Source organism: Geotrypetes seraphini, chromosome 5 (genome assembly GCF_902459505.1).
Source record: "Geotrypetes seraphini chromosome 5, aGeoSer1.1, whole genome shotgun sequence".
Classification (NCBI taxonomy): domain Eukaryota; kingdom Metazoa; phylum Chordata; class Amphibia; order Gymnophiona; family Dermophiidae; genus Geotrypetes; species Geotrypetes seraphini.
Window position 1 is genome coordinate 207,036,781 of NC_047088.1, and position 17,945 is coordinate 207,054,725.

The following is a 17,945-nucleotide window of genomic DNA, read 5'->3' on the forward strand; positions in this document are numbered from 1 at the left end:
GGAAGGGAAGAAGACAGAGATGCCAGACTTTGGGGGGAGCGGAGGGAAGAAGATGGGTGCCAGACCATTTTTTTTTGGGGGGGGGGGGGTGAAGGGAGAGGCACAGTAACAGAGCAAATGGAAGACATTGAGAGAATACAGACAGTGGATGGAAGGAATTGAATTAGAAGATGAGGAAAGCAGAAACCAGATAACAAAGATAGAAAAAAAAATTTCTGTTTATTTCCTTTTTTTTTTTTTGCTTTAAGTTTAGGATAAAGTAGTATATTAGTTGTGGTGATAAAAATTTATAAACAAAGCCCTGCCAGCTGAACATCTCTTTCTCTAGTTCAGCAGCTAGTACTTTGATTTATAAGGAAGGAATAAGTTAATATTGCAGTACTGAGGCTTGTTTAGCTGCTGTGGGGGACAGTGGTTGCGGGGATGGGGATGGAGCGGGGACAGTGGTTGCGGGGATGGGGACTGGTTGTGGACAGTGATCGAGGGGACTGGGCAGTGACAGGGACGGTGGTTGCGGGGATGGGGACAAATTTTTTTCCCCGTGTCATTCTCTACTTCAGGGGGTCCCTTGCAATGTGCTCAGGCCATGGTGTGGCTTTATCCTATGGCGGATGAATTTAACAAGCACTTTGTTTCCCTGAAGGTGAATTCTTTGGTGGCGCAGGTCACCTAGCGCACATCTCTCTCCAGCAATGGGGGGAGGGGAGGTCCTGAAAGATGTCCTGGACCGACGCATGGATTTCATCCTTAAGCATCTGTTTGATTTGGCTGCAGCTGGTGTTAAGGCAGCGACAGCCTCTTCCTTCATAGCTCAGGTGTGCCATTCTAAGCTGTGACATGATGCTAGCTGTGGTGCTTCGTGATTTAAATTTTCTCATCTCTGGAGTGTATTAAATGGCTGATGCCTTGTACAGCATCTTGAAAGTTTTTGCCAAGCTTGGCGCCTATTCTGTTTTGGCTCGCAGAATGCTCTGGATCCGGCAGTGGTCTGGGGATTCATCTTCTAAGGCTATGTTGAGCCGGTTGCCATTTAAGGGTCAGCTCCTGTTCAGCCAGGGTCTGGATGACCTTATGGCCAGGATCATAAACCCAAGGCATTGCCTGGGAGGAGGTCCTGCCCTTCTAGGAGTTCTGGGCATTCTAATTTTTGTCCCTTCCACCGTTCTCATTCGTACTCAGGTCCTGCCCCAGGACAACAGTCCTCTTCATCTGCCAGACCACGCTTCAGCAGGCCCCACCATCAGCAGTCCGTGGCAAATTGGCCAGTGGTTTCTGCTAAGAAACAGTTCTGACGCCAGACCGATATCTCCCTCTCAGTGTATCAGGGCAGCTGTCAGCTTTTCTAGTGTAATGGGAGGCCATCATCTCCAACTGGGTTCTAGAGGTTCTCAAAGAAAGCTACAAATTGGAGTTTCTCTGACCTGTGGGCTGCCCCGTGAAAGTGGTTAGGGTGCAGGCCACAGTCCGCAGACTTTTGGATATTGCGGCAATTGAATCCATGCCAGAGTGAGACTTAGGTTCTGGGAGATACTCGATATACTTCATCGTTCCAAAGAAAGGATCTGACAATTGGAGACCAGTTCTGGACTTCAAGGCGGTCAATGCAACCCTGAAGGTTCCTCGTTTCCACATGGAGATGGTGCACTCAATGATCGAGACGGTGGCGCCGGGGGAGTTTCTAGCCTCCCTGGATCTAACAGATGTGTATCTCCACATTCCCATTTTCCTGGACCACCGGAAGTATATGTTCCATTTCCAGTTTGCGGCACTGCCCTTTGGATTGGCGATGGCATCCCGGACCTTCACCAAAGTGATGGTGGTGGTGGCCCATCTTCGCACCCTGGGTGTCCTGGTTCACCCGTATCTGGATGACTGGTTGATCAGAGCAACCTCGCTTTCCAAAGGATGTCAGGCTGTCAAGACAGATGGTACAATTGCTGCAATGTCTGGGCTGGGTGATCAATTTCAGGAAGAGTCACCTCGAGCCCACCCAGGATATGGAGTACCTGGGAGATCGATTTTACACGGGTCAAAACACAGTGTTTCTACCCGTGTCCCTTCAGGAGAAGCTACAACATGTTAACAGAGACCTTCTGGCACCTCCGATTCTGATAGCGTAACAATATCTCTAGATTCTGGGGACCATGGTGACAATGATTGATGTGGTTCCATGGGCCAGAGCCCATCTACTGCAGGAGGCTCTGTTTTTGCGCTGGAATCCACATTGGGACCTGTTACATGCACCCCTGCCCTGGTCGGAAGTGGCGCGCAACAGTCTAGCATGGTGGTTGCATCCTCTCTTGCTATCCAGGGGCCTTCTACTCCAGATCTTGGATTGGGTGATCCTCTCGATGGATGCAAGTCTAAAAGGATGGGAAGCAGTGTGCATGACTGTCCCAGTTCAGTGCCGGTGAGCGCCATCAGAGCACAAATGGTCAATCAGTCGCCTGGAACTGTGGATGATTTGGCTGGCCCTTCTCCACTTTGAGGGTTGCCTCCGTCATCAAGCCGTCCAGGTGTTCTTGGGCAATGCATCGGTGGTGGCTTACGTCAATCGTCATGGGGGCATGAAGAGTCCTTCTCTGAGTATGGAGACTCAACTGCTCTTTTGGTAGGCAGAGAGGCATGTTGTGGCACTATCTGCCATGTACGTGGCAGGAGTGGACAACATTCAACCAGATTTTCCTCAGTCGTCAGACTTTGGACCCCGGAGAGTGGTTACTCTCTGAAAGAACATTCGAGTGCATAGCAGATCAGTGAGGGTGTCCCATGTTTGATCTCATGATGACTGTGGCCAACAAAAAGGCACCTGATTGGCCGAGGCAGCTGTGGTACGCCGACTTGGTTCGACTCCAGCAGGATTGCGGGCTCTTGTTACCTTGTCATTCTCGCCTCCTCACACAGGGTCCGATTGCGATGCAGGATCCGGACTCTTTGGTCTTATGGCATGGCTCTTCTGCGCGCGGCCTTGGTTATTCTTTGGCAGTGATTGCTATGTTGCTTCACAGCAAACAGAAGTCCACAGTGGTTGCCTATTCGAAGGCTAGGAGGTGTTACCAGGCTTGGTACTCCCTGAAACAGATGGATCCTTTTCTTCCATCGATTTCTTGGGTCCTGGATTTTCTGCTGGATAAGAACATAAGAATTGCCACTGCTGGGTCAGACCAGTGGTCCATCGTGCCCAGCAGTCCGCTCCCACGGCGGCCCCCAGGTCAAAGACCAGAGCCCTAACTGAGATCAACCCTACTTGCGGATGTTCCAGTTCAGCACAAACTTGTCCATCCTTGTCTTGAATCCCTGGAGGGTGTTTTCCCCTATAACAGACTCCGGAAGAGTGTTCCAGTTTTCCACCACTTTCTTGGTGAAGAAGAACTTCCTTACGTTTGTACGGAATCTATCTCCTTTTAACTTTAGAGTGCCCTCTTGTTCTTCCTACCTTGGACAACCTGTCTTTATCTACTAAGTCTATTCCCTTCAGTATCTTGAATGTTTCTATCATGTCCCCTCTCAGTCTCCTCTTTTCAAGGGAGAAGAGGCCCAGTTTCTCTAATCTCTCGCTGTACGGCAACTCCTCCAGCCCCTTAACCATTTTAGTCGCTCTTCTCTGGACCCTTTTGAATAGGACCATGTTCTCCTTCATGTATAGCGACCAGTGGTGGACGCAGTTCTCTAGGTGAGGGTGCACCATGGCTCGGTACAGCGGCATGATAACCTTCTCCGATCTGTTCGTGATCCTCTTCTTCATCATTCCTAGCATTCTGTTCATCCTTTTTGCCGCCACTGCTGCATTGCGCGGACAGCTTCATCAACCTGTCGATTAGAACTTCCAAGTCTCTTTCCTGGGAGCTCTCTCCAAGTACCACCCCGGACATCCTGTATTCATGCATAAGATTTTTGTTACCGACATGCATCACTTTACACTTATCTACGTTGAACCTCATTTGCCATGTCGATGCCCAATTCTTGAGCTTGATTATGTCATGTTACAGATCTTCGCAATCCTCCTGTGTCTTTACTACTCTGAATAACTTCGTATTGTTCACAAATTTAATCACCTCACGTATCGTACCATTGTCCAGATCGTTTATAAAGATGTTGAAGAGCACGGGTCCAAGCACCCCTCTGGTGACACTCTTCCAGTCCGAGTATTGTCCATTTACCCCCCACTCTCTGTTTCCTATGCTCCAGTCAGTTTTTAATCCATGTGAGTATTTCCCCCTGCCTGAACTTTCCCCTTTCTAAATACAGTGATACCTTGGTTTGCGAGCATAATTCGTTCCAGAAGCATGCTCGTAATCCAAAGCGCTTATATATCAAAGTGAATTTCCTCATAGGAAATAATGGAAACTCGGATAATTCGTTCCACATCCCAAAAACTTTAATAGAAAATACAGTACTGTATGTACTTGTATTGCAAGATCTCACTCGTTTCGAACAGTCATTAAACTGCAGGTGAATTGGGCGTGATGCTTTTATTATGGTTAGCCACTCTCAGCGTGAGATTTGTGTGCTTGAACTGCGGGTGCATGTATTACGTTAAGACGCGATCAGTGATGTGGCGCACATATATTGTGCGTATTTGACGTGGCACACGTATATGTGCTTGTACTGCAAGACAATGCTCGTTTATCGAGTTACCATTTAAGAAAATGTTTTGTTCGTCTTGCAAACACTCGTAAACCACGTTACTCGCTATCCAAGGTTTGACTATATCCATTATAACTGTCCTAACTTCAAATACAATTAAACATCTTCAGATAATTCAGCTGGGTTGTGAGGTTCTCTAGTACATTGGCACCATTTTTTCTTTCAAGAAAGCTAGAAAATTGTAATGGTTCAAAAAGACATATTTTGGGGATTGATAAATTACCACACATTTAAAAGGAATTTGAACCACAACTTACATACTAAGAGACCTAGGGCTCCTTTTACAAAGCTATGCTATCAGTTTTATCGCACGCACCAGATTAGCGCGCACTAGCCAGAAATCTACCACCTGCTCAAGAGGAGGCGGTAGCGGCTAGCACGTGCGACAATTTAGTTTGTGCTATTCTGCGTGTTAAGGCCCTAGCGCGGCTTTGTAAAAGGAGCCCCTAGCCTCTTGGGATGACACAAGAAACTTTTTTTTTTTTCTGTCTTGAGTAGATTTACATAAATCAAGAAAAATCCATACTTTCTGTCCCAAAAATAAAGTCAAACGATTTCTAAAGAACAATTTAAGAATTCTGTCTTTATCTTGTTCAAAAACATATGAAACCAGCAGGATAGCTCTATTTGTTACTTCTTCTATTGGGTTCTCTAAAATAGTAGTAATATCTAACCCAGCTTCAAAAGCTTCTACAAGTTGATCTTCTCCCTGCTGTGTCTTCATTGTCAAATAATAACATTTGGCTATAGGTGGTAATGCCTCTACTGGGGTATTCAAAACATTTATAAAGTATTTCTTTTGAGTATCTCTAGGGTTTTCATATAGTACTCTGGGAAAATTAACAAATCTTAAATTCAAAAGTCTAATCCTATTTTCAATAGATTCCAGCCATTCTGAGCCATGTAGCTTATCAAATTGATCTGTTGTTCTACATGTTGTTCCAGAGTCAATACCCTCTGAGTTAGAGAACCGATTTCCTACTGAAAAACATTTGAGTCCAATTTAATTTAAAATATACTTACTTCAATAGAACATTTCACCACTGAAGATTCCAAACGTACAAGAGCTGCTCAGACTAAATCCAGTGTCACCACTGAAGGCCTAGTACACTGAAAAGGTGAAGCTAGACTAAGGCCAGATGACCCAGGGCTAGAGACTAATTCTGTTGAATCGGTCCCCAATCCTACTGTCTTAGGTTTAACAAAAGAAGCTATAACCATTAGCTCCTTCCCATCTCTTTCTGTTCCAGATGAATTTGACCCTGCTACCAGCAACAAAGTACGAGACCTAATCGCTTCTCGGACTTCCACTCTGAGTGGCACTGCCTCAATCTGCTCTTTGGTGTTCGGCAAGGTGCCCTGTGCCAGTACTAATCTGAAACTAGGTGGAGACTACAAAAAGGCAGTATACAAGTCCCAATCCCTTTTCCTTTGAGCAACCGGGCTTAAAAAAGCCTTGAGCAGTTGCTGGGCTACTTCAGCAGCCCGGATGTTGCTGCTTGCTCCAAAACCGGGGAATTAAATGCAAACACCAAAATCAGCTGTTGTTTCAGGTCAGGCCTGGTTGGAGGCTTGGAGAAATAACTCCAAACCTCTTTGGAGCCATTTCAAGGTCAAAAGATAGAAAAGAAATTCAAGCAGAGATATTTTGCTCAGATGAGTGTGGAGCACAGCTGAAAATGACCACTCAGGTAAACGCCATCATGGCTCCTAATAATGGGAGATTTCAGTTATTTAATCACACAGATACTGCTATGATAAATGAATTTATTTCGCAAGTTAAGCTTAGATCCAAAGGAAAGTTTTCCTTAAAAATGTGGAGAATAAAACAACAACCTCAGAACTGCTTCAACATTGGTAAAAAAAAAAATCAATAAGCATTGGTCAGAAAACTCCACATTAAACAGGTTATGTATATTCTGAGAACTGGGTTGAAAACTGCTGTTCTATCATAATATATCTTTTCAACAGTTATCCCTTTCTTATTGGGCAAACTAGAGGACGCAGAGCACATCATCTCTTCTTTATGGACTAATATAAGGTGATACACCATGTACTAATAAATACAAACAAAAATATAATTTTAAAAAGATCAGAGATATGTGAGTTACTATGTGAAGGCAGCAGATGGTGCCAACCGATTAAATTTCTTCCTCTTGTCTTATTATTGCTGATGTCTTGTTATTAATGAACTCTTCCTCTGTCTCTCATTCCCAGCTGGGAACTGGTTTCTATGAGCACAAAGGTTGTAAACCAAACAAAATACCCTAATTTTGTTTTTAATAACTAACTAGGTCTGTCATTTTTTGTTATTTGTTTTGCTGCTCTTGGACTGTTGTTGAAATTTCAGGTGTAAATGTTATCAAGTTAGCATTGTATTATTAGCAGGAGTAATTTGTTTAAATAAATTGTATTTCTTGGCCAAATTAATATTAATATTTCATGCAACATTTTACTCTATTGTAGGCATTATCAGATGCCAATTAATAGAAGGACAATTGCAAGATGCCGATCAGCAGTTGGAGTTCCTAACTGAAATTCAGCAGTCTATTGGAAAATCTGGGGTACATGTGTTTTTTTTTTAATAGATAGGTGTTTGGCAATATTTGTACTTTTTAAATTCATATTTACGGCATTCATGAATTTGAATACTGCATGGAATTTGCTTTTACACTGTTTACACTTTTTTGTACTTTAATTTTCACACAAATTTATATTATTCAAGAAAACATTGTTTCCTGCCAAGCGTCTTTGAATTCTTCCATTGGGGGATATCCTAACACTATATAGATTGAAAGTTTAATTCCTTGTGCATTGTATGATCTTATTAATATTTTCTATGTTAGAAAAGGGAACAGAGTTATTCATACAGCAGAACTGTGCAATAAAGCATAGCATACTTGGTTCTGCCTTTTTCAAATGAAGTAGCCTGGGCTAACCATAAGGAACAGTGTTGAAGGATTACACTGAAAGCAAAATTGCTCCAGCCCTTGGATGATGAGATTTCCTAGTGCTGCTACAACACACTGCCTGAGTATCTGTGTAGGGGTAATTTTTTTAAAAAGGAAAAGAGATATATAAATAAATGGGAACAGAATCTATAATGGACTGAAGTTTTTAAAAAAGAGAAGTCAAATAGGTATACCAGAATAGTTATAGCAGAAGAAAGGTTTTGTGCTTTGGAGGTGTTGCCTGTTCATCCTTAGTCTTCAGATTGGGGGTAGATGGAGATATTCTGCAGAAAGTGGATTTGGTTAAGGTGTTTGGTGTTGTGTTCGAGGTTAGGATGGGTCATGCACAGATTTCCCAAGTTTTACGGCAATTCTATTTTATATTAAATTCAGTACACAAATTGCGCCCATATTTGTAGGGGGCTGCTTTTCACTCAGTAGTACAACAAGTGATGGGTTGCATCTTTGACTTCTGTAATGTGTTATATGCTGGTCTCCTGAATAAGGAACTTGGAACTTAGACGATTACAGGTTACACAAAATGTGTTGGCAAGGTTTCTTTTGAAAGCCCCGAGGAGAAGCAATCTGTTCCCTCTGTTAGGCCATTTATATTGGTTGCCCTTAAACAGTAGAGTTTTGAGCTTACTATGGGGGGGGGGGCATTGTCCCCTCCTCCCCCCAAAATTATCTACCTTTTGCTGTGTTGATGGTGGGCAGGCAGGCAGACTGCAACTCCTCTTTCCTCTCAACCACCACTCCGTACATCTAGTAGCACTATAGAAATGATAAGTAATAGTTGAATGGCGCAGACTGTAGATGGGATTTAGAACTGGAACTTGCTGATTGGGTGAAAGAGTGTTGTTAGGCAGAGCAGGGAATTATGTATGAGAGAGACCGAATGGAAATTTGGAGGGTAGGTGTTAAGTAATAGTGAGACTGATGGGAATTAGGAGGGGATATGAAGTATGATTGGGGGAATGAGAGCATGAGTGAGGATGTGAAATGAGGGTAAAAGAAAGGATGACCTATAGGAAGAGATTGCAGCATGGAAGTGAGTAACCTGAAGGTCTGGAAAGTTGATAAGATGTATTGAAAAAGGATGGGGATGCTGAGAAAGGAGACGGGTCTGAAGGGGATGAATGGGGTTGGAAATAAGTTTAAAATGATAATGAAGGAGAGGCAGTAGGAGATGGGTAGAGGGTGAAAGATATAATGGAAAGGAAGGAGAGACAAGGATCGTTCATCATTTATTAAACTTGATATACCGCCTTAGTTGCAGCACAATTCAAGGCGATTTATAATAAAATATATCCAAATAAAACAAAAATAAAAAAAGAACACCATTAAAATAGGATAGTACACTACTTTCATACAGAAAACATAAAACCTTTCATGGTCAATCACTGCAAAAATGCATTCTTTACTAGGTATAAAGTTAACAGAAAGCACAATCAAAAAGATAAGTTTTCAAAAGAGTTCAAAAGCGAGATTATGATGATTCCATACATAATAAATTAGATGGTGAAGATTCCATAAGGCTGGAGCTATTGCAAAGAATAAAGGATAAAGCTGAGGCAGTGGAGAATAGATGATTACAAAAGATAGAAATAGGGGGTGCTTGCTTCAGCAGCATGTACGATAAAATTGAACAATACAGAGAAGATTAGCATGGCCCCAGTGCAAGGATGACAAAGCAACAGTGAAGGCGACCCAAGGTGCTCAATTACTTTATTGCTTCAGTCAAGACTCGATAAGTACATATTTCGGCCTAATTGGCCTGCTTCAGGAGACTGAGATTAAAGTAACATAAATAAACTTAAAACACTTAGACATATTGATAATGAAAAAACATTAATAAAATATCATTAAAATTTTATAATATATAAAATTGATCAATTATAATTGCAATGGAAAAACATTTTCAAAACTTGAATGACCATCCATAAATATGAAATCACAAAAATAAATTTGAATTATATATCAAACGAATTAGACAAATACATCAGAAACATAATATCTAAATGCAAACAGTACACATCTAACATGATCATCTTTGCAAAGACATCTACAGTCATGTGAAAAAATTAGGACACCCCATCTAATAGAGGCATATTTGCATATTCCCATCTTTCCAGCTCACAGAAAGTTCTTGAGGTTCCGTATTCTGAACAAGAATTTCCAATTCTCTGCTCTTCTCTTTGACCTCTCAACAGTACCACGAACCTTTACCAAGGTGATGGGTGGTTGTAGCAACGCACCTCTGCAAGATGGGAATTCAGGTGAATCCTTGCCTGGATGATTGACTCATAAGAGCACCCTAAGGGGAAGAGAGAACTTTAACAGTAGAACAAGTGGTCCAGCTCCTACGGCAGGCTGGGTAGTCATCTTCAGAAAGAGTCAATTGATCCCGACTCAATCCCTGGAATACTTGGGAATCCATGTTGAGATGACACAGAACAGGGTCTTCTGAAAGCATGCAAAATGAAGTAAATTCAGGAAATTTGTGGCCTATTGGCCCCCTCAGCTTGGCAATATCTTCAACTGCTGGGTTTCATGGTGGCCTATAAAAGATGTGGCTCCCTGGGCAAAAGCACACTTGCACCTGCTGCAGAAGTCGCTCCTCTGGTGGTTGGGTAAGGAGCAGGGTGGCTGGAGCCACAGTTCTTGAACAGAGGAATGCCGCTATGCATCTCCCAATGGCCAGTTCTAACAATGGATTCCAGTATATTCGACTGGGGAGCGCATTGTGAGGGACATCCACTGCGAGGGTGATGATCTCCATCTCAGGGAAAGTGGTCGATCAGTTGTTTGGAGCTGAGAGCGATTCAGTTAACTCTAGAACACAGGTGTCAAAGTCGGTCCTCGAGGACCACAATCCATCCGGTTTTCAGGATTTCCCCAATGAATATGCATGAGATCTATTAGCATATAATGAAAGCAGTACATGCAAATAGATCTCATGCATATTTATTGGGGAAATCCTGAAAACCCGACTGGATTGCGGCCCTCAAGGACCGACTTTGACACCCCTGCTCTAGAAGGAAGGGCAGTTTGAGTCTTCTCAGATAATGCAAATGCAGTAGCCTATGTAAACAGGCAAGAAGGTATCAGGAGTGCACCTCTGAGCTTGGAAGCTCGCCTTCTCTTTTGATAGGTAGAAGTCCATCTATTAGCCATCTCGGCGTCTCACGAAGCCAGGTTTGAGAATGTGCAGGCGGACTTCCTAAGTTGGCAGACTTTAGATCCCAGGGAATGATTTCTCTCTCTCTCTCAGAGTGCCTTCAACAGCAGAGTTAGGCACTGGGGGCATCCAATGTTCAACCTCATGACTTCAACATTCAACAAAAAGGTGACTTATTTCTTCAACCGAAGGTACAAGTCCGGAAGTTCTGGGCTGGATGCTCTAGTTCAAGCCTGGCCCTGTGGAGGAATTCCTGTATGTGTTTCCCCCCTCCCCAAAGCCAGTGATAGGCAGAATACTTTGGCGAGTCAGAACATACCCAGGTCGAGTGGTCCTTGTGGCTCCAGATTGGCTGAGGCAGCTGTGATACGCAGACTTAGTACTTCTGCAGAGGGACAGAGGCTCTCGGGCTTCCTTATCTAAATCTTCACTCACAGGGTCCAGTCACCCTAGAGGATTCGGAGTGCTTTGGTCTTACAGCTTGGCTCATGAGCATGAAACCTTAGGGCAATAAAGGCAGTTCACCTGAATTCATTGCTTTGCTCCTGAGGTCTAAGAAACAATCCACATTGGTGGCCTACGCAAAAGCCTGGAAGTGTTTCAGGAACTAGTGCGAGTGACAATGCTTGAATCTGGTGACCGCACCAGTTTCAGAGTCCTCAATATCCTGCAGGACGGTCTGAAAAAGGGCCTAGCAGTTGACTTTTTCAAGGTACAGATAGCCGGACTTTCCTGCTTCAGAGCACAGGCCAGCAAGTGATCTTTGGCATCCCATCCAGATGTTTCTAGATTTTTGAAGAGAGCCTTATATCTTCGCCCTCCAGTGCGACAACCTTTTCCATTTTGGAACCTTAATCTGGTCCTTTGGTCACTTGCGAAGGTCCCTAATGTGCCTTTGGTGGCGGCATGCCTGATAGAGCTGATGGTTAAGACAGTTTTCTTAGTGGCTGTGATGTCAGCAAGAAGAATATCAGAGCTGCAAATGCTGTCCTGCAGGGAACCCTTTCTTCGCTTCTCAGAGGGTAGTGTCTTGATTTGAACAGTCCCTTCCTAACAAACGTCGTGTCCAGTTTTCATGTGAACCAGGAGGTGTGACTCAGCCTTCACACCAACGGGAGTGAAGAAAATGGATAATGTTTTGAAAGTCTTGAATGTGTGACAAATTTTGATTCGTTACTTGGATGTGACCAATGAGTTCCGGCTGTCTGATCACCTCTTTGTGCTTATGAGTTTGGCACATTGGGGAGACTGGCATTGAAAGCAGCCATATCCAGGTAGATCAGTAAGGTTATTTCTTCCATCTATATTGGAAGCAGAAAGCAGTCTCCAATTGGCAGTGAAGACACACTCCACTTGCAGCGTTGCGTCATCTTGGGCAGAATCTAGAGCAGTCTCACCTGCAGAGATTTGCAGGGCTCTTCTTGGTCCAATCTCCACACGTTCACTAAGTTTTACAGGGTGGATGTATCAGCCAGGCTAGACACCGCTTTTGGGTCTTCTGTGCTGGAAACAGGCTCATCTGTCCCACCCTAGTATCTGGGGACTGCTCTGATACATCCCAATGTTGAAGACTACCAGTCCGTTTGAAGAAGAAGGAAAGATTAGGTTCATGCCTTGGCTAATCTTCGTTCTTATAAATGGGACTGATAGTCTTGACACCTGCCCTGTCTGATATATACTAGCCTGCTTTCTACTTCAGACATGCCTTCTTGGTCAGATTTCTTGTTTCTATCACCTACCTGGTAGGGTCAGAAATGAAGAAGACTTCACTCATAAGAGCTGCAGAACTATTGGTGCAGATGGCACACAGGTAGGTGGTTCCTTTTTGTTACCACCTTGTTTGTTTGGTTTAGTACTCTTGCAATTTGATTTATTGGCCGCGTTCGATGTTGTCCATCATGATGTCTTGATCCAGATGTTATCAGATATTGGTTTAAATCAAGCATTTCTGAACTGGTTTAGTAAATTCTTATCATTACAATCTTATGAGGTATATTTGGAGGGTGTGACAACCTCTTCATGGAAGCCGAGCTGTGGCATACCACAGGGTCCCCCCTTGTTGCTGATACTGTTTAATATTTATATGACCTCATTGAAAAACTTTTGTCTCACACCTGTAGAGACTATATTTACCTACACAAACGATATCTTCATTGTACTGGAAATTGATCCCAATCTTAACAACTTAGTCTCAAGTATAGACTGTTGCATTTCTAATCTTCAAATGTGGGCACACTCCATTCAAATGAAACTGAACGCTGTCAAAACTAAATTACTTTGGGTTGGGCCAAAATTGTAAAATCTCCCTGTCTCTGTCACACTGAAAACAGGTATTTCGTTACAGATAGATTGTTTTTCCATAGTGTTGGGTATTGTCCTATACTCATCACTCACATTTCATGAACAGATAAACTCTTTGATAAAAAAAGTGTTTTTTTAGTTTATGTATGTTAAGGAAAGTTAGATCGTTATTTCATCAAGATCGTTTTTCAGTGCTGGTACAGTCTATTGTACTTGCCCAGTTGAATTATTGTAATTCTGTATATCTAGGTATCAAACAGGGTAGTTTGAGAAGACTTCAGTTAATACAGAATACGACATCTAAACTCATCTTTGGGAAGAGAAAGTACCATCATGTCTCCCCTCTGTTGAGAAAGCTTCATTGGCTCCCAATCCATTTTAGGATCCGGTTTAAATGCGCCTGGGTCATTTTTAAGCTTCTCTATGGAATAGTTGGTCCTTTGGTCTCTTTATACTGGAATACCCTTAGATCTTGCCATTCGAGGAATACACAGAGATATAAACTATTGTTCCCTTTCTTCAGAGGAATTAAATTGGCCAGGAAACTCAGTCAATCTTTTGCTTATAAATTGGTAGAAATGTGGAGTGGGCTTCCTGACTCTGTCAGATTGATAGGTCAGTTACAACAATTTCGTAAAGTCCTAAAAACTTTATTATTTACACAATACTTGAACAGTTTACCTAAAGATTCAACGAATTGATTGCTCTACAACACTTATTTTCTCTTATGCTCTTGTTTGCTTTTTTTGCTGGTCTTTAATTACTTGTAAACTGAGTCGAGCTCCGCTGGGATATGACCCGGTATATAAATCGAAGACTAGATTAGATTAGATATGTTGAGACTTAACAAATAAAAACAACCCAACAACAAACTCCCTCAAGAATTTGCATCTGTTTATGGAAAAAATTCCTTTTAGGTGAACAACTCTTTCATGGTCATAACATAGTAACATAGTAGATGACGGAAGATAAAGACCCAAATGGTCCATCCAGTCTGCCCAACCTGATTCAATTTAAATTTTTGTCTTCTTAGCTATTTCTGGGCAAGAATCCAAAACTCTACCCGGTTCTGTGCTTGGGTTCCAACTGACGAAATCTCTGTTAAAACCCACTCCAGTCCATCTAAACCCTCCCAGCCATTGAAGCCCTCCCCAGCCCATCCTCCCCCAAACGGCCATATACAGACACAGACCGTGGAAGTCTGCCCAGTACTGGCCTTAGTTCAATATTTAATATTATTTTCTGATTCTAGATCCTCTGTGTTCATCCCACGCTTCTTTGAACTCAGTCACCGTTTTCCTCTCCACCACCTGTCTTGGGAGCGCATTCCAGGCATCCACCACCCTCTCCGTAAAGTAGAATTTTGTCAGTTACATGTGGTCATTTAATACAGTAGACAATTGGTACATATGTAAGGAAACAGTTTTAACATCTTATATTTAACCCTCTTCATAATAGACATGCTAGGACAGCCCATTTATTAGGAATCACAATTTAGTTCTTAACACCAAGTTGTGTTTTAAATAGCCCCTTGTAAGTATGAAGAAGAAATAGTTTTGATGTTACACTCACTGTTTCATAAAGCTAGGAGTCTTGACGTTCTCATTTTGATTGAGGAGTCTTTTTTGGGGGGTGTCTTTGTGTTATGCATGCTGTAGTAAACTAGGTCTAATTGGGGAATGTAACCTTTATTGTGGGAGGGGGATGGGAAGTATATTTTGACTACTTTGATGAGATGGGAGGGGATGGGGATGGGAGTTCATCATTTTGGGTTGATTTGTGCTAGGCTGGAGGTAGATTAGATTCCACTCCTCTGGCTGTTTATTTTTTGTTGATATTGTTTTGTATTCTTGATACTGAGATTGATTCAGGTTTTGGGTATACTGTTTAGTAGTTAGTTGGTCAGATTACAAAGGTGGGGGTAAATCATTTTTTTACATAACCTAGAGATCACTCTGTCATGAAACTTATATTTGTATATAATTAAGAGAAGATTTGTGTTGTGTGAATGGTTTTGATCCTTGTTGCTGAATTGTATGTTGTGATCTTAATAAAAATGTTTAAACATAAGAAATAGTTTTTAAGATGTGTAAAGAAACTAATTAAACAACAACATAGAACAAAGAGTAAACTTACAGGCCTGTCTTTTTTTTTTTACAGGAACTTTCTTATTTACGTGCAGTATTGGCTATGAAGAGAAACAAAAAGCAAGAAGAGGTTATTCATTTGTTAAATGATGTTCTGGATACCCATTTCTCTTCTCTGCAAGGCTTGCCTCTTGGTGTAGAGTACTTTGAGAGACTGAATCCTGATTTCTTATTAGATGTTATTAAAGAATATCTTAATTTCTGTCCAACACATGTGAGTAAATAATTTTTTCTTCTGAAATTGTATTAAATTGTTAGATCAAATAGTAAAATTTCCAGCATGTTTTGTTTATCTTTAGCAAAGCGACTTAAAACCAGGATTCTAATTAGTAGTAGTATAATAAATATGGGCAATATAAAAATACAAGAGATAAATATCATAACATTCATTTTACTTTTGAAGAAAAGAGAGTAAATAGGCAGAAAACTACTAGCCAGCTCTGGATGAAAAGATGAGGTAGAGGTGTTTGTTTTTTTAAGTTGCTTATGAAGGAGGAGTCGATGTATAACCAAAAGCAAGTGATTCCATATTAGAGCAGAAATAAGTCATACTTTCAAGGAGCAGCAATGCATAAGACAGGAGAGCAGCGTGACAAGAACAAAGAAGAATATAGTATTCATAATGGGTAAAAATAAACCAAAACTGAGTAATGTGAAACCAAAACCTTGATTTAGTTTAGAAAGTCTGTAGATTGGTGTAAGATTGTGTCATTAAACTTTGTGCAATTTTTGACAAGGCCTGTGGTTCTATTTCTAGCCTCCTCCCCCGGGTCAGCCTGTTTCTCCTCTACTAAGGCACTGTGCCTCGGTATTAGAGACTGTGGTGAAAACTGTACCAGGTCTTGTGCTAGCTGTTTATTTGATTGCAAAGGTGAAATATTTAGCAGGTAAGCCATAGATAACTACATAAAAAATGCCTTTAATAGCAGTACTGAACTGTTATTGAGGGGATTAACACAGCGTTGTAACTAGGCATTTTTAACACCCAAGATAGGCAAGCTTATTTAGGGCTAGATTCACTAACAATAGCGACTCAGTTGCTGTTGGCCGATTTTCCAACAGCGATTGATTTCCTATTAAGTTTGCATGCAAATGATTTGCACGCAAACCCACCGACTCAATTGCTCAGTGAGCGATTGAGACCTGCGCAGAGCCCTAACAGTAGTGACAGGAGAAGCAGCCTCCTGAAATGCTGTCAGGGCTTCTGCCAGGTTTCTTTTTTTTTTAATGACAGATATTTTGCGTATATTATACATGCAAAATATATGTCCAATAAAAAGAAAAAAAAGGCCTCCGGGATGCCACTCCCTCGGGCTACGTGACGCCCCCCGGCGCGAATATGGTAGGAGGGATGCCCACTCCCTCCTGCCATCAGACGCTCCCCCCCCGGCACGAATTTGACAGGAGGGATGCCCACTGCCTCTTGCCACCATACGCTTTCTCTGATGTTCACCCCCCCTCTCGCGCCGAAGAACCTAAGTATGGCAGGAGGAATGCTCACTCCCAACTGCCATCGCTCCACCCATCATCTGCCCTGCCCCCCCCTTCTGTACCTTTAAGTCAGGAGCAGGAGAGGTACTCAGTCCCTCCTGCTCCTCCACTGGCTGCCGTCAGCAATGCGGGCCTTAGGCCCCTCCCTGGTACATCATGTGATGCACAGGGAGGGGCCTAAGGCCCTGTCTGGCTCAGGCACCTCAGGCTCCTCCCTTGAGAGGGGCCTGAGGCATCTGAGCGAATCAGGGTCTTCCTTAGGGATGAGCCTAAGCAAATCCCTGATTGGCTCAGGCACCTCAGGCCCCTCCTAAGGCGAAAAAGGCGAACAGAATGCTAGGAATGATTCTGAAGGGGATCACGAACAGATCGGAGAAGGTTATCATGCCTCTGTACCGGGCCATGATACGCCCTTACCTGGAACACTGTGTCCAGCACTAGTCACCGTATATGAAGAAGGACACGTACTACTCGAAAGGGTCCAGAGAAGAGCGACTAAAATGGTAAAGGGGCTGGAGGAATTGCCATACAGCGAGACACTAGAGAAACTAGGCCTCTTCTCCCTTGAAAAGAGGAGACTGAGAGGGGGCATGAAAGGAACATTCAAGATACTGAAGGGAATAGACTTAGGAGATAAAGACAGGTTGTTCACCTTCTCCAAGGTAGGGAGATTGAGAGGGCACTCTAAAGTTAAAAGGGGATAGATTCCGTACAAACGTAAGGAAGTTCTTCTTCACCCAGAGAGTGGTGGAAAACTGGAACGCACTTTCGGAGGTTGTTAGAGGGGAAAACACCCTCCAGGGATTCAAGACAAAGTTAGACAAGTTCCTGCTGAACCGGAGCGTAAGCAGGTAGGGCTGGTCTCAGTTAGGGCACTGGTCTTTGACATAGGGCCCGCCGCGGGAGCAGATTGCTGGGCACGATGGACCACTGGTCTGACCCAGCAGTGGCAATTCATATGTTCTTAAGTTCAGTATAAAATCATAACTATTCGAGGCTTGTGTGGGTGGGATCTGACAATTTGCAGGGCAGGGAAGGGGACCAAGCTTGCGGGGACAGGGACTGAGCTCGTGGGGACAGGGCAGGGGCGGGGACGGGGCGGGAACAGTGATAAATTTTTTCCGCATGTCATTCTCTAATCTGTATGCTGCTTGACTTTTTATCCATTACTAGCTGACATGTCTATAATTTTTCTTCCACAAAGGGTTTTGCCCCATAGATGGCCAC

At 42.9% G+C, this 17,945-nt stretch overlaps 1 protein-coding gene and 1 non-coding gene across 5 annotated transcripts in view; both read left to right on the forward strand.

Moving 5' to 3' along the window:
- The window catches only part of TTC21B (tetratricopeptide repeat domain 21B), a 222,897-nt gene that overhangs the window by 60,097 nt on the left and 144,855 nt on the right, over window positions 1-17,945 (forward strand). For all 4 annotated transcript variants that reach the window (XR_004539464.1, XR_004539465.1, XR_004539466.1 and 1 more), the window contains 3 exons: window positions 7,114-7,211; window positions 15,241-15,441; window positions 15,985-16,114. Coding sequence is in view for 1 of the 4 variants with exons in the window: in XM_033944656.1 (XP_033800547.1) it covers window positions 7,114-7,211; window positions 15,241-15,441; window positions 15,985-16,114 (429 nt within the window). In the remaining 3 variants the exon portion in view is untranslated. The remainder of the gene's footprint in view (window positions 1-7,113; window positions 7,212-15,240; window positions 15,442-15,984; window positions 16,115-17,945) is intronic.
- LOC117361686 lies at window positions 9,213-9,318 on the forward strand. Its single transcript, XR_004539721.1, has one exon. It is a non-coding gene; the product is annotated as a U6 spliceosomal RNA (small nuclear RNA).